Below are 27,291 nucleotides of genomic sequence, written 5' to 3'. Positions count from 1 at the left end.
CCTGGGCAGGGGGTCCATTCCAATGTTTAACCCTTTCTGTCAAAAGATCCTTCCTAATGTCCAACCTGAACTTCCCCTGGCATAGCTTGAGGCCATGGTCCTCTTGTTCTATCACTTACTGCCTGGAAGAAGAGACTGACCCCCACCTCTCTACAGCCTCCTTTCAGGCAGTTGTAGAGTGGATGCAGTCACCCCTGAGCTTCCTCTCTCTGGGCTAAACTTCCTCAGCTCCCTCAGACACTCCACATAGAACTTGTGCTCCAGACCCTTTCCCAGCTCTGGTGCCCTTCCCTGGACAGGCTCCAGCACCTCAAGGTCTTTCTTAAACTGAGGGGCCCAAAACTGGACACAGGATTTGAGGCCTGGCCTCACCAGTGCCCAGTACAAAGGGACAATCACTGCCCTGGTCCTGCTGGCCACACTATCCTTGACCCAAGCCAGGCTGCCATTGGCCTTCTCTGCCACCTGGGATCACTCCTGGCTCATGTTCAGCTGGCTTGCAGACCAGCACCAGAAGGTCCTTTTCTGCCAGGCAGCTTTTCAGTCCCTCTGCCCCCAGCCTGCAGGGCTGCCTGGGGGTGCTGTGACCCAAGTGCAGGACTTGACACTTCACCTTATTGAACCTAAGCCCATCAATCCAGCCTGTCTGATCCCCCTGCAGACCTTTCCTACCTTCCTGTAGATCAACACTCCCACCCAACTTGGTGTCATCTGCGAGCTTGCTGAGGGTGCACTCAACCCCCTCATCTGGACCACTGACGGAGATATGGAACAGGGCTGGCCCCAGTGCTGAGCCCTGGGGAACCTCATGAGACTGGCCAACAGCTGGATGTGGCACCATTCACCTTCACCCTCTGGGGCCAGATATCCAGACTCATTTTTTTATTCAGTGAAGAGTACACCAAACCATGGGCTGTCAGCTCTTCCAGGAGAATGCCATGGGAGGCTTTGCTGAAGTCCAGGTAGACAACATCCACAGCCTTTCCCTCTTCCACTAAGTGGGTCACCAGGTCATAGGAGGAGATCAGGTTGGTCAGGCAGGACCTGCCCTTCCTAAACCCACGCTAATTTGCCTGGATCACCAATAAATACTGGTAAATTAATCAGACTTGCAAGATTTAACTTCAGTGTTTCAGCTACTCTGCTTTCAATTTACTAGAGTTTTCAACTGCAATTTATGGGAAAAAAATTATGGATTCAAAGGTATTGAGCAATAACCAGTCAGAACTTTTTTGTCACCAATTTCTCCTGGCATATTCTATCAAGCTTTTAAGATAGTTGGATGTGTGCTGGTGTTTAACTACTCCTTAATAGTTCCTGGCACCAACACTCTGAAATAGCTAATGCAATTACATCTCATATACTTACCATCTTAAAATCATGACAAACTCTTTTAGTGGCCTTCCCTGCAAGGGCTTTGTGGTCCTATTCCTTTTGCTCTGGCAACATCAACATTCAACCAGCCACTTGCCAGAAAATTAAACAAAATCAATAGCATTTCCCTCTTTCAACCATCTCACCACAACTCCAGCAAGTGACAAGGATGGCTCAAGAGACAGCTGGACTACCCAACCCTGTTTAGCCATCCCATGTAACTGCTTACTGATTCTCAGGAAAGACAAGGCTCCTGAGAAGACATATAAAAAGCTTTATCACCCATACCCCAGTATCAAGTATTGTTTAACCAATATTCCAAAGCGACACAAAATGCAGAACAAAAGACAAGAAACTGCAGATCAGTGGACTTAACTTTTATTGAGGGGAAAAAAGTTTACATGTAGCTGTAAGTTTTTCCATCCATACTTCCAAAAGTTCAAAAAGGATTGGAAACAAAACTTCCTCCATCATTATTTCAATACCAAAAAGTTGGCAATTTTTTCTGTCATGAACAGCAAATTATATAACTAATTGCTATGTTCAATAAATATTTTTTCTCCTGCGCCAATTAAGGGGAAATATTCAACCAAGTACCACAAAGACCCCAGGAATTTAACAATTTTAATTTCAATTGTTATCCACTGCATTGCAATCCAAAAACTTTTTTCTAAAAAACACAGCCTTAATTTTGAGTGTACAAGGATCTATTCTCCCAGTCAGTCAAATACCAAATTTTGCTCTAGCTCAAATAGTCTACTCCCAAAGCAACTACCTGACAAAAAAAATACAAAAAAAATCCTCTGGTTCATGACTATCTAAGCAAATTCATCATTACAGAAAAGGCTCAAAGTCATTACTTGTTTATCAAAGTAATAGGTAAACATTTTAACAGAAAGATTAACAACTTACTTGGAAATGCAGGTTTATGTTAAAGTATCCGAGTGTGTATACTACATATGACATGCAAGATTTAAAAATATCAATGCTCTCTTCTGATTAGTCAGGAGTCCAACTGTTTTAAAAACGAAATAGGAATGACTTCCAAAATGTATCAGCACTTTGGGGTTCTCTATTTCATTTTACTCAAGATGTTTTACTACACAAAAACTACAACAATTACAATATTTAAGAGTATTACAATAAGGAGGGATGGAAAATAGGAATACTTCAACCGAAAATATGTATATTCTAAATGAACCAAAGACTTGTGAAAGAGCTGGAAGGAGGACAAGAAAGGGAAGATGGAAGGGAAAGCAGTAGGGATGCTAAAGATCTGAACTTTGTATTTAAAAATCAAGTCCTCAACTGTAACTCTTCTGATCTTCAGTAGCGCCCTGGAAAAAAAAAGATAACACAATTACTAATTACACAATCATAAACTAACTGTACACGTTAGCTTAACTGTGCCCAGCTTTTTTTGCTTTCACATTCAGAATTTCCATTGATCAATTCATATAACAATGTTTATGTCAGCCAGATTCTGTTTATTCACTTGTGTTCACTTACTTGGACTATAGGAACGGGATCTTGATCGCGATCGGTATCGACTATAGTAAGGCGATGGTGATCGTCTCCTTTAAAGGAAATTAAAAAAGAAACCAAACAACATCCATTATGAAAGAAGCCTTATTCACATCACTTCTACAGAACAGAACCACTTCCTTAGCACTGAAAGACTTGGCCTCCATGAATGATTTCTGCTTTATTTGGCTGTGGCTTATGGTTATTTAACAAATGCTTTTATATTTCTCTATTTGATGTGTTTAAAACTGTATGATATTCCCAGACAAAGAATTTAATAAACTCTCACTAGCCTTACAAACACATGAAGTGCTTTTCCAGATGCCTACAATTCTTGTTGAACAACATTCTCTGAAACCAGATAACTTTCAAAACAGCGAGATGGTTATGAAATGTCAAGCATTAAAAACCCCATCCACAAATAATCCCTTTTTAAACAGCAGTGTGTATCAGCTGTCTCTGGTTCTATATACAGCACAGAAAAACGAGTTCCCTTTTTATCTGTCCACTTGATTCCTGGGGTACATGCTCTCTACTTCCTTCACGTAGCAAAATTAACCCCTTGCCCAACTGAAAAACCAAATTACATAAACACTGAAGATTCTGACTACTTTAATCCCACAAAACTTAAGGGAAGGAGGCCCTAACACATAAAAGGCATGTATGCAGAATATTGCTGCAAACTGACTAACGTGTTTTGTAATGTAACTTTTCAGTATTCCCCACAAATCCACTGCTCTTACAGAAATAGAGTAGGTACCTGTATCTGTAGTCATATTCTTCATATCTGTCATATCCTCTGTCATACCCCCTATCATAATATGAGTCCCGGCGACGACCCGCTCCACCACCACCACCTCCTCCACTGCTATTAGGGGAAAAGAAAGAACAAAAACAAAAACCCCTTTATATATCTATTCTTTGTCTTGATTTAAATTATTAGATAAACAAATATAAATTATTTAAAATCTTTTTTTAAGTGGTCTTGTAGTAAATCAGACACTTAAAACTACACCACAAAACAAATCGCTAAACAAAATATTTTAATAAAAACACCTTCAAAAACTCCCAGAAAAATGAGGGATTTGAGTCTAATTCCCATCAAAATCAAAGGCAAATGGGCACCTTAGTATTTCAGCAGGCGAAAGATACATTAATTAATCATGCTGGGTATTATTTTTTAATAATACCTCCTTCAACACTTTTGTAAATAAAGATATGATAAACCATAGTAGAATTTAAGAGTGTATGTGAACCACAGAACTACATTCTTTATGTTAGTAACTTTGTGATAAAGTACAAACTGGCATAACTCTAAATCTTTTTAGAAGTACCTGGAGTTTTATTTCTTCAACCAGAATCCAGCACTCAGTTTTAATCCATTGAACTTACTGTGTTGGCCTGCCCATGTAGATGCCTGGGGTGGGTGTATGTGCTCTCTTGGTGATTGAGTAATCCACTCGAATCCTCCTGCCATCCAGCTCCATTCCATTTGCATGCTCCATCGCCTGCAGGAGAGACAAGGACCAGGGATGTGAAATCTGCAACCTACTGGTAACTATGGAAGGCTATGTACAAACACGTTATTTTCCACCAGAAAAACAAGCCCTGAACTTGTCTTGTTTAGACTGGTTACTAGTGCCCCACTGTGGTGAATGGCTCATCTCTTGTCCCCATGCCTGTCTGCCGGTGGTGTTACAGGACTGCACTGGGGTGCCGGACTAATGCGACTCTCAATCCCTTCCTAAGGGAGCACAGCCTAACTACTAACACAGCCACTCTCCCCAGACTTTATCTTTTACCCATCTGAAAGGTAAACTGAAAGTCAAAACAGCTTTTTTTTCTGAGAACTGCATCTTTCCTACCGCCGTCTCCGACCCAGAGAGGCCGGGCGGATTCAAAAGCTGTGCAAAACAGTGGCTTCCTGTAGGGTGCATATGGCCGGATTACTGCTCGTCGGCTGCCATTTCATGCTCTCCCAGCCTCCTGCCATCTCCCTTACAAGGACCTACTTCAGCAGAGCTTAGTAAAATGGCGGGTTCAGCCTACATGGATACCTAATTACAACCTTCCTCCCCACTCCCTCTCACAATAGCAGCTCGCTTAAGTGATACACACAAGGGTCTGCGCTCAGACGCCCGTGCCTTCAGACCCGCCCGCAGCCCCTGCACGCACTCGCTGGGTGTTCCAGCCCCTGCTTCTCCACTCTGACAATCAATACAATGGCCTTTCACAAACTCAAACCATCAAAGTAAGTTGCTCTCAAAGGAGCACAGCGTACTTTTGAGAATTATATTCATGCAAAAGTAGCCTAAAAACCCAAACGCCAACAAACCCACAACAGTTAATTTTAACAGCTAATGCCAGACTTAAAAGGATTTTTAAAAATTTGCTTTTTGAATTTTAATAGCTTTTATTAGCTGCTACAGGATCTCTGAAATACCAATACACACCACTTGCTTCTCCACACTAAGCACAGCACTTAGTCCAATATACATTATTTTAATTTTTCATGTGTGGAAAAGAGACACTGTTTCAATCTTGAGTTAAAGAACATAACCACGTTGCTGTTTTTTAGCTACAAAAAAACAACACCCAAGCTCAAAACATGAAGGTGCTGCTAAGCAGAGAATTTTTTTCTTTTTTTCTTCTTTTTAATAATAAAATATTTATTCAAAAATCTCAACTCCAACAAGAGCCTTATTGAACTTACATATAAGTCATAAAGGAGATACAGAAACCTGACATCCACATGATTTAACTGCTGTGCCCAAACTGGAAGTGACTGATGATCACTAACGTATTTATTGAGAGTGAGTTTGGATTTTAATAATGCTGTTTGTGTCCATACTATATCGCCACCTAGTGATTTGTGCTCCCGTACAAAACTAACTGTATCTAGCCAACTGCACGGCTCAGGAAAAGAGCATTCCAAGTCTTTCAACATACACTCAGGTATATTTTGTGACTAAAACATGCTCCTCAGCTTTAGTTTCCTAGCCTTAACACCTTTTTTTAATATCCTGTTCCACAATGATCTAAATTAATCTGTGCATGCATCCTAGGAAACTATGTGTGCACAAACGTAAAAATGAAGGCTGCAAATATCTGGCTGAAAAATTAACTTTATGATGAAAAGCATCTTTCTGAAGATGCATCAAGTTAACCTGTAAGAAATTTTCTGCTTCATGGCATTTTTAAGTCCAGTCAACAACTTGCAGAATAGTAAGCCTAGCTGACAAGAAGCCACCTCAAATCCAGAACATCTGGCATGCATGTCTTATTTAGTTAAGCCAACAAACACCTCTTCAAGAGGAAGAGTTCTTTGACAGAGGGAGCAGTACAGGGAAGAGCAACATACCAGAAAAAGAAATGAAGAATTAATTTTGAGACCTGACTGTTTGTTTTAGAAATACCAGGAAATGTGTTACATTTCAGTGGATAAAGATTAGTTCATGGTTACCAGGCTGCATGGAACTCCCGACATCCTGGTAATAATGTCTAATGCCCTACCCAATATTAAAACATTAATTTTCTTATGGTTCAGCCACTGCCAGCAATAACTGCCACCTAAAAAATTCAAAATAAATAAAATCTTTAACAGATATACAAAAGTAGTAAAGGCTCTTACAGTTCTGACTGCACCCCTCAAATGCAGAAAAGCCAAAACCTACAGTAATTAATTGTATGGATCACTCACATTCAGTAATTAGCAGCTGGAAATTCCTTCCAAGATGTTTCCAGATTCCCTGCACCACTCTTAATGTGCACATCTCAGGTCTTCGAAGTAAAGTACTTAAGTTGACATTATTAGGTAAGGACTGCTGCAAGATGACCAAAAGCCCTTTCTGAAAACCTGTGTTCATGTAACTAATACAACAGTATTTATTTTGGATGAAGGCTGTGAAAATATATTAGTGATACTAATCACTGGCATTTCTGTGCTTTATTGAAAGTTGAAGTACTTTAAAAGAACATTTTGGATTTTACAGTTTTATTGTATGTCATATTCAAAACAAATTTCAGTTTCCTTTTCTTGCTGTTTTTGAGTATGCATGACTGCTGTGTTAAAAATATTTAAGTGCCAAAGAGAAAAAATTGCATATTCTCTCTAACAATGCAGAAGACATTCTCAAATACTGTTTAAGATGGTCAAACAAAACTTTTAAAGAAAAAAATCAAGTAATATTTGGGCTTAAGACACACAATGCCCTCTTAAGGAGTCTTTTACTGCCAACAATCTGTTTTTATTACAACCTGGATTCTTTTCCAAATATCTGAATGTTGTTTGTTAAAAGACTTGCATGGCTTTTGCAAGAGGACGGTAAGCAAGAAAACAGCATTCCTATCAACATATAATATTAATTCTGTAGCAAATTCTATGGAAAAATTATTTTTGTAGGCTAGAATACACATCTACATGTTTGCAGTCAGAAAACAGAATTAGGGTTGGGAACAGCACAGGTTCCATCTTGGATCACATTTTTGAACTTTTAGAGTTTTAAACCTTCAGCAGACTATCCATAATAATGAAACTTATCTATAAGGTGTTAGTTTGACAAAACGAGCAGTTCCTGAACTACAGTTATCTCCAGTGGCTCAAAAAAGTCAGAAGGCATTAAATTTAACAAAGATTTCAATTTCATTTGATATTTAATACACTACATGATGTTTTCCACATGTATGAGCAGTTATGTAGAGTAAAACAAGTTTGGAAACACAACTTTTAATTAAGTGCACAAACTTCAATGTGTGGCTGGTAGTAGTTAAGCAATCAAGAACTCATTGGAAAAATTAGAAGACTTTCAGTCTGGATAACTACTTCAACAACTTGACATCACTACAAAGTTAGCAACATACAGACTGAATACACTTAAATAGACAAACATGAGCAGTTTATATTGTGATTTATATTGAAAATGTGTTTTCATGATTTAAAAATAACTATACAAGGTACTGTCTTTTTTTTTTTTTGTTCACTGTAGTTTTGGGGAGTTTCTTGTTTGTTTGTTTTTTACTGGAAGTTCTTCCCTACTGCATTTAATGCCACTGATAAAAACATCATCTCCACTCTATCACAGGTACAGCAAGGGATAAAAGACACAATGGATTAGATCCCCCTCTCCAGTATGTCGATTACTCGTTCAGTTCTGGATTTACTAAGAACAACTGAAAGAAAATTCTGGGAAAAAAAAAAAGTTCTGATGAAATTAATAAATTAAGAAACTCATCTTTACACTTGCGGCAGTCTGCCAAGTTCAATTCAAGTGTCCATTTCACTTTTGAACAACACTCAATTTTACATTCTCTAGTTTGAGATTTTGAAAAAAAAATTTACAATATTGTCAACGGTAACTTTTAAACACATACAATTATGAGCTTAAGCATTGATAGATTCAATGTATTATCTTTAAAGCATACTTTGGAGCTTCAGAGTCAAGAAATACAGGATTTTAGACAACCAGAATGAAGAACTGGATGTTTCCGCAAGTATTAGCAATTTCATGGTATTTCAGAGTCTCTAGAAGTCTGTAACTTGTAATTCCAAACATCTGAGACCTTCTAGTGCTCTTTTCTGGTATATCAAGGGTTGTTTTTGATACCATGAACAATACTTAAACCATTTCTTCAACAAGCCATGGGAGTTTTGTTCAATAATGTTAGTTCTAAGCTTGCACCACAGACTGTATGTTTTTCAAACTGAACTGATAAACTCTGTTATTATTCTGGTCTTTGGCAACTGAATGATGTTAATGGTTTGTGTTGATTGTTAATGAACAGTACTTCAGAAAATGGTTCTGGAAAGATGGTCAAAACTCTTTGAAGAAGAACTAACTTTCTAACTATCTAACTAGCATTAGAAAATTCCATATTGCCAACAGCTGCTGTAGCTAACACTTCTTAAGATGAGTTCCTCCTACAGACAGTACATTCACAGTAGCCTCAGTTTAAACAACTAACACTTCACAGTCTGAGCTACTGAAAAGCTGGTTTAGCAGTATATGAAATCCCTGGTAACTTTAATAAGAACCACGTCCCTAGAACAGCCAGCACTTTTCACTCATGATCTCAACTTACTGTTAACCCTGACACAATCAAATCCTCCCCCAACAACTTAATTTTTTTCTCATCCTAGTACATAGAAGTTTGTGATCCTCTTAAACACAGGAAGAAAATCCTTATGTGATGGGCAGATGAATATCCTCTATAATTTAGTGAAAATATTGCAAAACAACATTACAACACTGGCTCCACACCAATACTGCAAGCTATCTAAGAGAAAGCAAGAAACAAATCTTTAGAAGATGTTTACAGATAATGCTCTTTGCATGTTGCACCTGTAGTTCTAAGGACTTGGAAAAGGGTGGCCAAGACAAGACACTGCACCACCCAAGCAAAAAGGCGATACCAAATATTTTTAAAAAACCATCAACTTTTTGAAACAAAACTTCACAAAAAGTGAAACCCACTATACCCATTCTAAAAACAGGTAGATAATAACAGAAGCTTTTAAAACAGGCTTTGAACAAGCCCACAGACAAGAACATTGGCACAGCAAAACCTCAGGTTTCTAGACAACCATTAGACATTCATCAGAAGTTTCCTAGACATCCATCAGTCCTTGACATTTACTGTCTGCTATCACACTTTGAACTAAAGAAAGTGTCCACAAGCATCTTCAATATGGGTCAAAACCTAAGATTCCTGTCGAGTGTTATTTTGCAAACACTATACCACTGCAATAAAAGACATCTGATGGAAAAGGAACCTTCTGTCTGATCATAAAGTTTCATCTTAACCTCAGCAGAGTTTCAAACAGAATAGAACATATTCTGCAAGTAATCTCCTGGATTGGACACATACTTTGAAAACTTCTTTCTCAGTCCTGTTAAAGTGGAATGTCTGAAGCTACTGTGATGCTTTGACAGCTTCTCTGCCTAGTAGTTAGCAAAAGCTAAGCCTGTGTGCCTCTTTATAACCAAGAGGATCATGAACAGCTAACAACAAGGCTGCTACAGTGTCATAATCTGAAATTTTGAAAGCGTTTAAGTAAAATAAACTTTAAAACTGCCCCTTTGGTGTTTTTAGGACACTGAGAAGTATCACCTTTAAGAAACGCTATTCTACATTGTCTTAAGAGTTCCAGCACGTTGAGCTAGTTGGCAACTCAAAATGTCTTTACCACCATATGGACACCGTACCACTTGGTTTCAGAATTAGACCCACAGCAAGATTTTAACTAGTGCAATAACTGATCCAGTTTGTAAAAGCAGTAGTAACAGGGATGACAAAGAGGGATTTCAGCTGCAAGAGAATCCACACACAACTGACACTAATCAATCTTTAAGTTATGAAAGTTTAAAAATAACTACTCACAATTAATCTGATGTAAAATTTTAGTATTACCTGTATTTCAGAGCTTGTCTACTGTGAAGCTTCCTTGCGCTAGCCCTCTTGAAGGGCAATAGTGAAGATTATGGAAAATCCTCATTTTTCTGTGGAGTTCTACTCTCATTTAATCCACTGATCTTTAAAAGCACTGGAATTTAGTTCAACATCTCATCTCTTGATTTAGATGTTTAGGTAGTTGAGGGTTTTGGATTTTGGCTATTGTTTTTGGTTGGTTGGAGTTTTTTTTAATTATTATTATTTTTTAAGAGGAAAGTTACTTACTCAGAACAGAAGTAATTTAAGTGTCATCGCTTTTATGCATACTCAACTTTTCAAACTATCTTCCAAACAGAGAATTGCTTCATTTCCTTCAGGATTCTCCTACAAGGCCTGTCACAAGATTTCACACCTACAGCTATCTATATCTATCTATCTATAAATCTATCTATATTTATGTATCTCCTCTTTTTCTGTACCAGCTGCCACTTATTGCCATCTTCAAATCTGTCCTCAAGGCCCATGAAACAAGTCAAATAAACAAGTTTCTCTTCTGTCCTTCTTGCTAAAGTATTTCAGTTATTTAAGTTCCAGGTGTTGGGAGGGTTTGCATCCTTTCCCCTTCTTCAGGCACCAACCCATTGGGAAAAAGAAAAATGGGTTTAATTACATTCCAAATTATTTTAGTTCCTGCTTAAGGCCCTAATCTTTACTTCTGTATTTCTGAATGCAAGTAACATCCCTTTTTGTTTTCCTTTGCATTCCAGTTTCATAGCATCTGCCAAAACAGCTTTATACTCAACAAATTACTTCATGCTATTTACTCGGAACATTTTAAGAAATGCATGGTGTCATGCATGACCATTGCCCATGATAAGCAGGAAAAAACTACTTCTAAAGACATATGAAGCTGTAAAACTGGTACATGAATGTGCCAAGGAATACTGTGTAAACATTTTGGATGTGAAATATTTTACAAAACAGTTGCTTTTTCAAAATCCCAACAAATCCAGCGTGTGAAGAAATACAAGGCTAGAACTTAGAAGAGAGTGGGCCATTAAAGACAGATGGATACGCAGCTATCCACCCCATGAACCTCTCTACCAACTTGTCCAACTGAAAGTGTAGGAAAATATAGAAGGGACAGTAAAGGAAGTTTTGTGTCCTTCTACTCCCCTCTATTAACCTGCAACAACCACACACAAACATCTACAAAGACTACTCTTCCCATAAACTGATACTCAGTTGGATCACACCACAAGTCAAAGACAAGAACTAAGTATAGTTCAATCAAGTAATCCACAAAGCTGTGTTTTTTCATTAAAATATCATCAAGTATAATCAAAGTTCTTATTTTTCAGCTCCTGACAGGTTCCAGAGTTGCCATCCTCCCTGCCTTCAATGCTAAATGATCTATAAAGTGAGGAGTCATATTTAATATCTCCTTCTAAATAAATTTATCAAATGCACACAGAATCAAACAGCAAATCTGAAACATCTGCCCAAACCTATTAATCCATAAACAAGATGAAGTCTGTGACTCAGTTTATCCCAAAGAAAGAGATTATCACACAATGCAGGCTTAAAGACATTTTTTTAGAGGGTGTGTCTTTACTTTCAATAGCAACTTTATCTACAAATTTCAGTAAATGTGGTAAAGTTCACAGTATCATTACAGGGGTTAAAAAACTACTGCTAATTGTATATTGTGGTGAATCATAGCACAGGCTGCTGTTCATATTCTTTGATTCTTTCCTTATAGATCAATTACACTAACAACTCAGTCTAGCTATTAACAGCTATCTGTTAAACAACTAGGAAAGCAATTGATTAAGGCACAAATCAAGGCAAACCCCACTATTTTTCAAACGTACAACATGCCTAAGAGAAGAAAACATGAAGGGAATCTCCAGAATTTTGATTCAGAAAACAACTTAAAAAAGTTAATTTCCAAAATGTTTCAAAAATACTACTGACATAGAAGCCTCAAAAATTTATTTGCATTTTGAAGTAACAGATTAAACTCTAAGTCCAGTGCTCACTGGTGATTCAATAGACAGCTTATGCTCAAAATCTGTCCACGCATCTGAACACTGAAAGCAAATGCTTCATTTGTTTAAAAGTGCCATGCTGCTTGAACAAAGCATTTTAAATTAATCTCACTGTGAGAATCTGCTAGTGAATACACACTCAAAAACTTGTGTTTTTTTAGACAATTAATGAAGATAATGCATAAAGAGCACGCCTGAAAAAAACAGTAAAGCATGCATTTACCTCTTTAGAATCATCAATTCTCTCAAAATAAACGAAAGCAAATCCTCTTGATCGTCCAGTCCGTTGATCATAAACCACATTGACACCAGTCAAAGGTCCATAACGGGAGAAGACTTCACGCAAATCTCTCTCAGTAGTGTACAAACTGAGACCAAATACTCCAAGACAGGTATTAGGATCCGGATTAGCCTGGTAACACAAATATTCAACTCCAATTAATTTGAGTTAAAAAAAAAAAAAAAATTCTTATATAAAAAAAATTATCAATTAGAAACAAATTTGATCTGAAGAAAATTGAACAGGTTAATACAAAGCTTAACACTCCAACAGTTACCATTCTACCTGTAAGATCATTTTAAAAAGCAACTACTTCCAATGGTTTTTATTTTAGAAAAAAAGACCAAGAAAAACTTCTGATGTTGGTAAAAAACTCAGTTGATAAAATTTAAGCATTCTGATTTACAAAAAAGCTACAGAGCAACAGGAACCCATGTTATTAGTATTTCATACTGAAATTACCAACAAGGGGCAGACACCACATACAAATCTGTGCTGAGAGAAGTTCTGCCAGCCTGAACTCCCACCTTCAGCCCTTTTGCACGACAATCACAGGCACTAAAGAGTGCACACTGCCTCCAGCTGCCCACACTGTGTATGTGAGCACTTGAGCTCCTAAGCATAGACAACTGAACTGTAATCTAGCTTCTACTGAAACTTTCTCCCCCTCACCATTTCCTATCTAATTACACTGAAAGTCAATATTTACATTTCAAAGTTAATCTTTCCACTTGTAAACGGGATGAAAGTCACCTGTTTCTTTCATCTAGAGAGCAACAAGTGTTGAAGGCCAGTTCTGTGAAACTGTAATCCAAAAGCAGGCATACTTCCTTAGCGCAAAACTCTTAACTCTCTAACATGATGTAGCATACTTAATAAATTTCACTTCAACTAGACAAAGTCAAATATGTAATAGTACAAGGTACAAGTTCTCTTTTAGGATCAAAATTACTCTACATGACAGAGAATTCGTATCTGATGCCAAATCCTCTGTTAGAATTATTTTGATTGAAATACACGTTTTTCAGTTACGCTTCTGGCACCTTTAATACTAGATGCAGCAATTTAAAACACCAGCAACAAGCACAGAGATTTAATGCTTCTGCCAAAATAACGACTGGAAGTTGACACAGATAAAATTTGTATTTCAGTTTCAGGTAAGTCATCTGTGCACAGTAATTTATGCCTCAGAACCTGCTTTTCAGCCTGATTCAAAGAGTGAAAAGGTTTAGATCTTCTGTCATATTTTTTCAGCACATTTGTTCAGGAACCTGTTGTGAAAATAAGACGCCCGCACTACTCATATATTTGAAGTTCCTTTCTTTGCATTTGTCAAAGTTCAAACTTCTGCTTTAAGACATGAATCTTTTGCAATTCCTCACTATAGCTGAAGAGCACAAGACCTGGCAGTTTGTAATTCAGAAGTTTTAAATTATATACATCAATATATGTATTTTTACTCCATATTTCTATCTATCTGATAGTTCAATTGCACTGGCAGCTATACTCATTTTATTACTAAGCTCCTGTGAGTATAACGAAATCTGTCTTTTAAATCATTGTTTGGGTAAATTCCTTCACACATCCACACCTGTTGCCCTTTTTTAACATCCCTCTTACACTTAAACCCTATTAACTTTGCTGAGGCAAGAGAAGTACTGAGATCAGTCTGCAGACCCCAAGTGCCAAGTGCCAACTACACCACCACTGTAAGGCCTAAACTGATGGTGGAAGACTAAAGGGCAGCTTTTGTATTATGTTTTTGTACTGCCTCCCATCAACCCAGTATGCAAGCTCTGTCTAAAAGAAAAGTGGCAAAATTGCTACCAATTTCCCTGGTGTCTTTAGGACCTTGCTATTAAGAGGATTTCAAATTTGTCTGATTTCAGTTTCATTTTAACACTACCAGAACTCCTTAGAATTACCAAGAAATTCACTGTGAAAACACTCATAGTGTTTCACAAAATCATGTCCAAGGCAGAAAAACATCTTCACATAGCAAAGCATCCTAATATTTCCTAAAGTAGTAAAGTGGATTCTTCCACCTTTCACCACAAAGACGGCTAACCTGCTTGAAGTTCAGCTATTTCTGCCAGTTTTTCAAGACACTAGGTTAATGTTTCCTTCATAGTGATTACATGCTGGCAACAATCCATAAAAACCTACTACGAACATTGTTTCACAACAGCTTAAGCCACTGCATGCTGGCACCGCTGGAATCTTGCCCTTTCCGCACTCTCGTCTTCTCCCTCACATTGGTATTACCTGCTCCTAGTGATCCACTTCACCAGGGTAGGCATGCAAAAAAACCCTGTATGCTTTTTGACAGAATTAATAAAAAAACTTGCAGACTAAACCAGATTAAAACTAAAAGGATCAGAAACGTATCACTGCCCTCAACAAGGAAAAGGCAGAGCTGTGTAGCTGTGTGCAGTGACACTCATTTAGATCAGCCTGAAGTGATGTGAAACTAGAAGCTGAGGCACTGAAACACATTAGGCAAGAAACTGGAGTGGAGGACTATGGTACTACGACTGGAATACCTCTCTTATAAAGCAAGGCTCAGAGAGCTGGGCCTGTTTAGACCAGAGAAGAGATGACTGAGAGGGCAGGCATCACAAAGACGGAGCCAGACTCTCTTGGGTACTGCTCAGCAACAGGACAAGGGGCAATGGGCACAAACTGAGACATGGTAAGTTCCATCTAAATAATGAAGAAAAACTTCTTTGAGGCTGTCTGAACACTGGAACACACTGACCAGAGAGGCTGCCGAGTCTCCTTCTCTAGAGAAGGAGACGCCTGCATGTGATCCTGTGCAACCTGCTCTAGGTGAGCCTGGGGGGGGGGTTGGACTACCTGATTTCCAAAGGTCCCTTTCAACCCCAACCATTCTGCTATTACAAAGGAGGACACTGGGAGAAATCTCTTCTCCAAATGACAAGATTAGTACTTTGGCTGGTGCAGCTATACTTTCTCCTGCTCATACAAAGACACTTCTCATTTACATTTTGAGAGACTTACTGCTCCTCCTTTTCACAACTGTAAATTTTTCTAGTCTATTATAAAGATTTACGTATTAGCTAAAAACACAGGGCTTTATTTCAAGGTAAACCAAATTAAATAATCAGAAGTATAAAATCACAAGCAACCTTCAATGTATGCTCTATAAGCAAATAAACAGTTGGGAATTTCCTTCTATGGATTCCCATGTCAATCTTATCAATACTGTCAGGTTGCCAGCACACACAGAGGTAATCTCATTTTTGTAAAGACTACATATACTTGGACCTGTAACAGAAGTAGCATCAGAAGAGCTCAACTTCTAGAGCTGATGGAAGCAGATGTCACTGTATCTGCGCATACTGACTTGCAATAGAAAGTTTTTCAACTAATTTCTACAACTTCTCTGCCAGTTGCAGGCCCAAGAAGTAAGTGCTCAGATGTAAGGACAGAGATTGCCTCACACATACCTCCCACTCCCACCCAATTCCCGTATCCCCCAGTGACAAGACAGCAGGTCAAGCTCAGCCTGCAGGTAACCTGGACTACACTGATACAAGCAGCAATTGCTTTCTTGATACTCAGCCTTTGTGAACATGACATACTCTGCTGCCAGTGTGCCTTCTCCTGTTGGACATTGGAGAATGACTACGGCTCCTTCGACGACGGTACTCTGGTGTGTACGATCTGCTTCGAGAACGTCTCCTATGGGAATGAGAATGGGATCTGGAACGAGTGTAACGTCTGTGCGAATGTCTTCTGGACCTGGATCTTCGACAAAGAGAAAGCCTTTAGTCAGGTCATAGGCACATAAAGCATTGAACTGTAAACCATACATTTTCTACTGAAAAATCTTTTTTCAGATGATCCCTACAATTAAAACCATTAAGCTTCTTCTACCTTGCATATCTAAAGATTGCATGGATCTCCAATAACCTGCTCGGTAGCACCATTTTGAACTCATGTTCTGGCATACACTGAGGATTATTTTCACAACAATTTTCAGGAATTTCAAAGTTTAAACTTACATCAGCTTGGCTGCTTATCTAACGAACAATTGCACAGTGATACAAAAACTAGACATGCCACACTGTAAAGACCTGTTTTGACTGAAAAACTGTAAAATCTGGTAAGACTACAGTGCTGCAGTATCTACAAGTAAGGTTTGCTAGACATGAAAATTACTCCAAAAAAACCCCCAAAAAACCACCATCCCAAACACCTGCTTAACTCCTCAAGCACTTCTTTGCACACATCTTGCTGATGATAAGCCCAATTTAAAACAGGCAGGTAATCATCTGGCTAAACACTGCGAGAAGACAAACTGCAACATTAGCTGAACTTTGGCAATTCAGAGCACAGTAACTCTTTCAGTTGCTCTCGAATGAAGTGCATAAATAGAGAAGATGTGTTACTGATGTCTCTGGGAAGGAGAAACAACTTAAGACTATTCCTCTTTCGCCTCTAGTGCTACAAATGCTGTTTTCTGGTTTCTCTCTTGGTTGATTAAAGAAAAATTCAGTAGTTCTCCCCATTTTCATTAGTATGTTGGTAAAATGGAACAGAGAAGATAGGTAGTATAAACCAGGTAATATTTATGGCATATTTAGAGAAAAAAGCCCAAAACATTCCTCTTCCGATCCATGCAAGCTCTGCTAGAACTGAGAGCTATGAAGTTTTACCTCCACACATCCATACTTGGGGTAGAAAAGGACAGAGAAGGACATGTGCAGCACTGAAAAATTTAAATTAAATCTTAAAACTCTCATAGATCAAGAACCTTTCTACACCCAATTTAAGACTTAGTTTTTGATTATGTTTTTAAAGCCTCCAATGAAAAAGTGTCAAGAACATTCACAAGCAGTGTTTTTCAATATTTCCAACAGTTAGAGAGCTTACCCTTTTTATCTAACCCTGACTGCCTTTGCACCAGGTCTCACTGGATTTTTTTTTCCCCCCCTAAAGGAGAGGTCCACACAAGAATTCCCCCAGGAACAATTTTGCGAGAAGGAAGCAAAAGCTTCACAGAATTGAAATGCAATCCATTTTCTCCCTTCTGGAAGACGCAAACCTACACATTTCAGTTGTGATTTCTATGTTACTATTTCTATTCATAGTACTTTTTCTATTCATACCCATGAAATCATTTCCCAACTTTCTCCACCTATATGAGGACAAACATGCAAATTAACATATCCCTGTTAATACATCCCAGAAAGTTTTTAACTTTTACAATAGGAGAAATTTCATCAATTTACCAAAACAACAGCAGTAACACTGAGTTGACATGAATAACTTTCTGAACATACCTTGATTTTGATCTTGACCTAGAGTGCGATTCAGAATGTTTGGAAGCCCTCGACGGACTGCGAGATCCTGACCTGCTCTCTGATTTTACACGAGCAGGACTCCCAGCTGGAGATTTTGACTGGGAGCGAGACTCCTAACAAAAAAGACAGTATTAAAAATGGTATTGGTTGTGTAAATGCCTAACTCCTAACATTTAAAGTACAGTAATTCTATTATATTGATTGCTCCTGAAAAACAAATGGTTAGGCAATACCCTCCAAAACAAATTTCATTTTGCTAACCCACTGTTAATATTGTATGCTTGCCTCAAATAGTTCCCTGCTTGAACCAGATCACCAATTCTCTATTAACTAAGTAATCATGCAAATTCATCTACAACTTGATCATACAGACACTGGAACATAAACCATACATTTACTTAACCTAGGACCCATTCATTCTTCCAGATTCTTTTAATTCTACTTCACTCTTGCTTTCTACTTTTCTTCATTCTTCATTGAGTTTTTCATTTTTCATACTTCGTGTATTCTTCCCCAATTCAAACAATTCATTATAGCCTTAAAAAAATATTCAAGTGCTTCTATCTGACCAATCTTCTGTTCAATTTTTTCCCCCATTCAATTTTAATTTTCTGATCTTTAATACTTTTCATTAGCCTTCTTTTATCTTGATTTATCTTCCACATTCTTGGAAAAAACTCTTCAATTTCTTCACGAACATTAACCTTAATGGAAAAAGAACATTTAGTATATTTAAGCACGTGGGGATTATAAAACTCTGCTGGAGTTCAGATGTTATCTACCAAATTGAAAAGCCAGCAGGTAAAGTGCAAGAAACTATTTTATAAAACAACTTTTTAAAAAAATATCTTTAAAACTGTATAAGTGTCTATGTTCTAGCAATAAGCTTACTGAGTTCTCAGTGTTTTACTGTATTTGCAAAGCTACCCTCCTCCCCTCTGAGATTTTTTTTGTAAGATACATAGATACACTAAAAACTAATTAGCACAAATATATTGAAGTATTGATATCAGAGATTCCCCCCCCTAAAATATTAACTATGTGCTTCTCAGTATCGAATATCCCAAATTTTACTCCTAGATTACTAAGACACTGTCAATTCAACAGAATAGCCAAAGATTTCCAGTTGAAACCTATCTATGCACATACTTACTCACATAATACATGCACATACATTTAAGCAACATAAATTATTATTCTTCCTACTTTTTCTTCCTCATTGTTACCCTGTTTTCCTTATATAATCCATCTAAACTAAGATGTAGAATAGTATAGTTAAAGCAGTCCAATAAAAGTAAAAACAGGAGGGGTTTTTTTCTTGCATGGTAAGGCACACAAGAGAAAAACTAGGAAAACAAGCAAACAAAGAGCAGGTTAGGATTTCCTCACATTTTATAGTGTACAGCATTTCTAGGGAGCTTAGCTATAAAACCCCCTACAGAATAGTATGCTATATACACCTGTAACTTCACAAAATACTTAATGAAAAAATGCATAGCAAGTTCCCCTTCCAAAGGTGTTACATTTCATGTTTATTTGCATGATTTCTCCTCCTGACTGTCCTCACTATTTTTTTCTCAATTTCTTTCTTACTCTACCTATGTCCAGATTTGCACTTTCTTTTGCAGTTAAAATTCTTCACTACTTTGGGCTGGAGTCCTTTTCAGAGGATGCTGTCCTCATATTTCAAGACAGTAAATTCACCAGAAATGGAACCTAAGAGGCATGAGCCTCTAACAACTATTACAGCCACACTACCATTCCCCTTTACCTCAATAAAAAGGACAAAGGGCACATGGAGAATGTCACCTATTAGGATGACAGGCCTGCCAACTTTAACAATGATGGCCAAATTCAATGCTTGGTGGTGACAGGTGGACCATGTAATCAGGTCTACATAACAGGTTACCCTTACGAAGATGGCTGTGTGCTGAGCTAACTACGTGACTTCACTGAAATAAATTATGTGCCTTTAAATATTACCAAATTTGATTTGGTGTTTTGACATTTGAAATCCACTGTTTGCAATAAAGAAAAATTTCTCTTAGAACCCCTAACATGATTTTTTTATCACCTCGCCTCTTTGTGCTCTTCAATGTTTGATAGCCTCCTAAATTCTTCCCTTTATAACTCATCCTTTGCAACAATTGCCAATTTCTCTCCCTAGTAAAAACAGTCAGTAATAAAGAAAAACATTCGAAGTGACATCAGATTTAGAAAACACCCTTCAATAAAAAGACAAAGAATTCACTCTTCTCAGACACTCCTTTTACATAAGGATACTGCACTGTCCATACTTTTTACATTTGAAAGATCAATTCTTGAACAAGAACTCTGGAAACTTGAACAAAGGCAACCCCCCATCCTCTCCCACCCCCCGCCCTGGTCCTGCACAATCTAGAAGTGTTGATAGGGGCCAAAAACACCACGGACCCAACTGCTCCCATACGATGTAGAAGTCAGCTTAGTGTCCTTAGCTATTCAACTGAAGCATCTTATGATACCACTCACAGAGCCTTTAACAATATCAGCTATGACAGCAAAGCTGTATTAAGTTGACAGAAGCAAATATTACATAATTTCATATAGGTTAAGTCCTTCGGGAAGTATGTTTAAGACCTTTAAGAGATGCATTCACTAATATAAAACTTGAAAACTGGAGTGACAGAAAGGACAGTGTAAATTCTTAGAGATTTCAAACTTCCTTAACCAAGTAACTGTAGATGTAAACTGCAGCTGAAGAGAGATTACCTGATAACAGTCGAACACTGTCATTGGCAAGCAATTACATCTCATCTTCTGATGCAACATAGTTCACCTAGTTATAACTCTTACAATGCTTCAAAAGGAGACTAAGGGAATCACAATAACCTGCAAAAGTTTAAGGATTTAAGGATGATGCTGAGAAAGTACCTAGTAATACTTATATCAGCAAGACTATAGGCAGGGATTAAGGGATTCATAGCTTCAAGGAGTCACAAAGGGAGATCTTAAAGAATTTTTCTCCTCTACTTCCTACTATAATTAAACAATTAGCAAGCTGTATATTAGTCTATATCACAGACCAACCCAACTGTTCTTCATAAACTATTTATATCCATTCCGCAATACATATGACAAAAGTATTCAACATTGTTAGTATGTCATCCTTATCATAAGAAAACAGACAACTCTATTATCCCAATGCACTAAAATCTCTCAATTCTGTACCAGTCTGATCTTAGCTCCATTCTTACCACAGAATTACTAAACACTGTGTAGGAGAGAAAAGAACAAAATTGCACCTTGGCTCCTCAGCACTTTCCTATCTTTCTGTTCTAAAGATCCTCAGTCATTTAAGGGCCACAGATGAGACTCATCTTAAGCTCAGCTTCTCATCCCACCACCTTCCTACAAAACAGTACCTATCTTAATGCCTTCGGCTTTACTATGCAGCTATCCAGTCACTACTTTCACCCTTACAAACTTGTAGGCAGGTAATGCCCTATCCCCATGTTAAACTACCTCGATTTGCTGTCACTAGAGCCTGCAGGAAAAGAAACAGAGCTTTGTAAGATTCTTCAGATCAGACTCCCCTTTCAAAACAAATCCTGTATCTGCCAATAATAACACTTTTCCCAGGAAACACCTCTCCCCAAAACACCAACCCCACCCCTCACCTAAACAAAAAATATTACTCCCCCCCATAATTACAAAAACCCCAACTCAATTGTAACAGTGTGCTTCTTCAGAGGAAGATGTAGTGGCTTCCTCAAGTACACACCAGGAAATGGGACTAATGATTCACCAAGAATTGAAAGCTGGAGCCAAAATCATAGACAAAACACAAAATCTAAGGTTTGCAGCCTCAGTTACTGACTCTCTGAATAAAATGCACAGCTAGAAGCACTTAAAGAGAGCACTGAGAAGTATTTTTAATCCTTGTTACCTTCTTTCTTCCCAGGAAAAATAACAAACCAAAGTGATATGGAAAGGATCTCTCCTCCCCCATTATTCCATGATCACACACACCCAGTCACTGAACAACTGTCAACAACTTTAGATGATCCATCTGAGCAAGGCATCAGTCAGTCCATGTATTTCATTCATACTGGTAAAACTGTTTAACCGATCCAAGTTCTATCTATCACTTAAATTCCTTGCATCTTTCAAAATAAATTCTACTTTCCAATATAATTATTATTTTAAAAGCATTAAAAACACTTTTATGCAGAGGAGAATTGCAGAAGTCTTGAAGAAGTACTCTTTCCATTTTCCACACATCAAGAGAAGGTATGATGAAGAACATGGGGAGGAACCACAACAAAACAAAACAAACAGACCAACCAACCAAAACCCCCATCAAACCAACCAAACAAAACAACCCCGTTCTTTCACGCTACTCTTCTCTCCTGAACGTGTCATGCCTTACCTCAACTCCCACCTTACAATTTCAAAGTATGACTGAAAGGCTAACAAAATTTAGAGCAAGATGCTAACTAAAAATAATGATGTAAGTTTAAATTAAGCTTTCTACAGCAAAGCATGGGAAATGGGAAAAAAAAATCATTAAATCACACAGAAATTTCAGGTGAAATTCATTTGACCTGGGGTGAAAAAAAGGACAGGACAAGTAGTCTAGCAATACCATTTCCAAAAATCCTGTTAAAAACTCCTACCCAAACTAAAAAAATAAGTGAAGTCAAACTCTATTAAAAGGGGACAGAAAAATGTAAGCAGTCAAAAAAGAAACATGAATTTAGCAGCAGCCCACATTCACTGGATAGAACTGTTAAGCTACTGACATCTCACTTATAAGGACAAGATTACATTTTGACAGGAATCTACCAACTTTCCTTGAAATTCACAAGAGAAGTTAAATCCTTTCTGCTTCATACTATTATCTGTCACTATACTAAAAACGAATCCCTTAATTAGCTACTCTTCTATAAATATTACAATAGTACACATAATAAGCTTCTGTATAAAAAGCATCTCGGAAGTTGCTACCTTGAAGACATGGATATTTTAAAAGTTACTAACATAAGCAAACTTATGTATTTCTCAATGATCCTACTTATGAAAAGAAAGAAAAAAGAAGAGGCTTCAGCAATAAACTTTTTGAAATTACAAGTTAATCTTCTCACTGAGTCTTGAAAATACACCTCTTCAGGGAGGGTTCTGTAGTCACTCCATTACCACACATGGAAGACAGTAAAAAGAATTTGTGTTCAAAAGGAGCAGTCTTCCCAGCTGACAAGATCCAGAACAATCCAGAAGTTATTAAGCTTGATTAAAAACAACAAAAAATAAAAATTGGACTTCCAGAAAAACTCTTGTTTCCCACACTGGTCATTAGACACTGCAAGGTGATCACAACACTCCCCAAACAAATGCAGAACCCCTGAGCATTAGCACTCCGTTGTGCCTGTGTTTCAAAAGGTATGGGAAGCAACACGCCTTCCTTTCCACAGAGGTGGCAGACTGCCACCGCAGGAGATGGAATACAATAGCTGGGCAAGCCCGACCCCGACATCGTTGGTTTTTTATTCCCCCCAAGAAATCATCTCAAAGTTGATTAGTTAGGTAATTCCATAAGTATTTAAGTATTTAAATCCAAACTTCATGAAGCAAATATAAGGCACTTTCACAGCTAAACTGACCCAAAAGCCACTTGCATACCTGTGAAACACGGACACTTCCTTCAACAAGATGGGCCACAAGCAAAAACATGTATTTCTTGAAGTATTTTTTACATTATACTATTTATCTCACTGTAAGATCCTGCACAGAGCAGGAGAAGGCAGCTCATTAGAATGAAGACAATCAATATAGAGCTAAAAAATGGAATTTTACCTTTGTTCTGATAAAATGTTTTACCCATTTAGATGAACAGCACATTAATACCAGTAAAAAACTACTAAACTTTTAAGATTGCAGAAATCAAATGTTAGCAGAAGCTCAAAAAAACCCCCAGCAACCCAATCAAAGTTTCAAGCCGAGCTACTGAAGTGCAGGTTTATTCAGACTCCCTCTTGTTCATTGCTCTGGGAAGCATCTAAAGTCGCACCACAGACTGAACACCAAATAAACAACAGCCTATTAAAAATAACAAAAAATATGAAAGGAAGCAAAAGTTGCCTGTCATCTGACAGAATTTGTCTAATCTGCTCATAAGAAGCACTCAATGGTGATAGATTACTTTGATGTTTCCAAAACCAAGTCACTGGATAAGAAGCACAACTTAAATCTCTTTTTCTTCTTAATGTCCATAAACTCAGCTCTACCACATCCACTATATATCTAATTCTTCTGTCAGTTTCTTTCCATTAAATTACAATGGGGGGGGGGCAGGGGGCCTCTCTTCGGTTCAATCAGCCACATTCTTAATAGAGAACTTATTAAAGGTGAAACAAAATGACACAAAAACAGAGCAGATGTTGATTAGTCTGAGCATATTTGATTAATATTTGCTTTAAAAAAAAAGGTCAATAAAGGAGTGAGCTCGAGAAGGAAAAGATCTACAATGATTTTACCCAATACTTTAGAAACGGAAGTTTTAAAAGAGTGCAAACTAAGCAATTTCATTGGAAAGTTATTTCCATAATTACTCTCAATTTCCTGTTCAGATTAGTTAATATGATTTTAAAGTCATAAATTAGAGACAAAGCATGTAAGTGGGCAGCATCTCACTGATGATAAAATTAGCTTCTAAAATAATTCTGATCATACTCAACTTTCACCGAAGTGCTTTTGGAACAATATGCATCTACATAGAAAAAATATAAAAGACCCTAAACTAAACTTAAAACTCCCTTACTCCTTTGGAATTTAGTTTTTAAAAGCACATCACACTAATTAGCACTTAAACTGACAGGGGGTGGAAGAATTGAAAGGGTACTCAGAACTGCTATTTGTGCCAATTTCCAGGAAAACAGGTTCTTTACAAACTTTCTTCCAGTTTCTGCAGTTCTTTCTCCCAGTGAAAACTTTTGCTCTTGGTGCCCTGTGCCTGGATGTAGCAAACTGAAACACCAGGACAATCAGCGCCTGACAGAGTCCTATCCAACTGGAAACAGCAGACTAAACACTACAGCCTCAGAGTTACATGGGCTTCATTTTATGCCTCTTGAGCACTTTCAACTGAAATGAAACATACAACATTAATCTAAAATACAATTTCTTATTGCAAGTATTCGACTACCATCACAACAAAGCAGTATTACTGAAAAAGAAAAATAAAAATGCTTACAAACAAATGCTCTTCAGTAGAACCGAAAAACTAGAAATCAATCAAGTGTCTGCCATTATGCTCAGTTATGCCACTCCAATTTAGAAATGTCAGTGTAGGGAGCAAAAACAAAAGTTTTCCAAATGAAGACTTAACACAGCCAGCAGTTCTTTCCAACAGGTAAATTTTCCATCACCAAAAAAAAAAAAAAAAAAAAAAAAGAAAAAAAAAGGAACAACTGATGAGCAGAAGTCACAGAAACTGCTACTGTAGGACTTTTCGGACTTCACGTACTCTCGAAACATTTTACTTCTACATTTGGCAGGAGGCAGTGTGCAGAAATACTGGAATAACAGAGCTGTAACAGCTTTGTAACATGAACAACAAATCCATCAAGGAACCCAAGACCAAATTCTGACAATTAACCTAACATCATTTCTTTCCTAACAATAACCCACTGTGGAAATACAGAAAAGAAAATCATCCTTCAAGATATAAATCTGGACTGTAAAATGGGAGACTGACGTCATCTTAAAAAAAACCCAAACCAACCAAGCATACTCACTGCTCAAGTTTTTGAAACTTAGTTGTTTCCCTTTCAAAGATCTGTTTATTTACCCCAATATTGTTTAGCTACACAGCCACCTTTTGTCCAAGCAACCAACACAACAGGTTTTGTTTACCTCATGCGAGGAAGCAGCAGCAGTTATTGCATAGCTAGGTAAAGAACTTGCAGCCTATGGAATTTTTTTTATCACCACAAAAATGGCAACAATAGTCATGTAAAAGTAATTTTTGGAACACAATGCCATTCTTCTAAAATTTTATTGCTGGTTTCCCCAGAAAGTAATTGTATAAGTAACTGCAAGGCTGCTGTCACTGGTTCATCAGAAAGAGTCACCAAGAAGATGCTCAGGTGTTCCTCTACAGAATCTCTTAAAAGAACGTACAAAAAAAAAACAAAAAACAAAAAACAAAAACAAAAAAAAACAAAAAAAACCAAAAACAACAAAAAACCACCAAAAAACAAAAAAAAACCAAAAAAACCAAAAAACCACAAACCTCCGCAAAATCAAAAAAGAAAGTAAATTGAGATGGAGGAGCACACAGTTCGTTCCTGTTTCAAGCAGCTTCTAATTCCTGCTTGCCCTGATCATCGCTAAGAAAAACAAAAACAAAACCACAGAAACACTGAAAATAGAAGGGACCTGTCACATGTGTACATGAAAAACCTCAACCATCAGAGGGAAGACACAGACCTAACGAGGTTACAAAGCCACAGCAGCTCGTTCGAAGCCTTCAGCTGCACCGATGAGTTTCAACGGTTTAAAAACGACGGCCGGACCTCCCCAGTAGCCGGAGGAGGCCCGGCCCGAGGCAGCTCCTGAGCCGGGAGAGACCGCGCACCTCGCACAAAAGAACGTGGGGTCCCTCCTCTTTCGGGCGGGAGGAGGCCTCGGAGGCCCGGCCGCGGCCGGGGGGGCAAGAACGGGCAGGACAGCGACCCCCGGGCCCGGCGGGCAACAAGGCGGCTCGGGACAGCGGTAAGAACACAGAGCAGCGGGGAAGAACGCCGGGGGCTATAGCAGCGCCGTTTGCACAGGATCAGCCTGCGCTGGCTGGGCGGGGGCCGACCCGCAGCACCGGACTCGGCACCCGCGCCCCACCGGGGCGATGGGAGCAGGGAGCGTGTGAGGGAGAGACGCGGGGAGCTGAGAGGGACGCGGGCAGCTGAGAGGGACGCGGGCCGTCACCCACGGCCCAGGCAAGCCTCGAGCGCCTGAAGGAGCCATTTTAGAGCCAAGCTGCGCTGCCCCTACCCCCGCTAGGCCCGAGGCTGCCGAGCACCGCCACCCACCGTCCTCGGGCCCGATCCCCTCCTCAACACGGCCCGCGCAGGGGAGGCCACTCACCCTCCCCTCGAAGTTGTTCTCCTCCACGTCGCTCATATCGGCAGAGTCCTGGCCACGGGGCTGGGGCGAACGGGGGACGCTAGTCCCGATTAGCAGCAGCAACACCCACGGCCGCTGTTATCGCCGCCGTTACCGCTACTGCCGCTATTACCGGCACCACCGCCGCCGCCTCCCGCCCGCGCCTCCCGCACCGCCGCAAAATGGCGCCGCCGCGGCCGCT

General features: G+C 38.6%; 1 protein-coding gene across 4 annotated transcripts; it reads right to left on the bottom strand.

Annotated features, from left to right (window-relative positions):
• Positions 1-1,736: 1,736 nt before the first annotated feature.
• On the bottom strand, positions 1,737-27,291 carry TRA2A (transformer 2 alpha homolog). Of its 4 annotated transcripts, XM_032109638.1 has the most exons (9): positions 27,072-27,274; positions 18,341-18,652; positions 17,928-18,061; positions 16,224-16,389; positions 12,562-12,750; positions 4,291-4,406; positions 3,659-3,766; positions 2,884-2,951; positions 1,737-2,711 (listed from the first exon to the last, which is right to left on the bottom strand). In XM_032109638.1, exons 4-9 carry the CDS (start codon positions 16,254-16,256, stop codon positions 2,701-2,703), a joined length of 525 nt encoding a protein of 174 aa, XP_031965529.1. In that variant the 5' UTR covers positions 16,257-16,389; positions 17,928-18,061; positions 18,341-18,652; positions 27,072-27,274; the 3' UTR covers positions 1,737-2,700. The 4 variants fall into 4 exon arrangements, with proteins under 4 accessions (XP_031965529.1, XP_031965503.1, XP_031965512.1 ...); XM_032109612.1 differs by lacking the exon at positions 18,341-18,652 and having other exon boundaries at positions 27,072-27,291; XM_032109621.1 differs by lacking the exon at positions 18,341-18,652 and having other exon boundaries at positions 3,659-3,763; positions 27,072-27,291.

The sequence above is a fragment of the Corvus moneduloides genome, chromosome 1 (genome assembly GCF_009650955.1).
Source record: "Corvus moneduloides isolate bCorMon1 chromosome 1, bCorMon1.pri, whole genome shotgun sequence".
NCBI classification, from domain to species: domain Eukaryota; kingdom Metazoa; phylum Chordata; class Aves; order Passeriformes; family Corvidae; genus Corvus; species Corvus moneduloides.
This window is presented reverse-complemented; position numbering and strand designations above follow the sequence as displayed.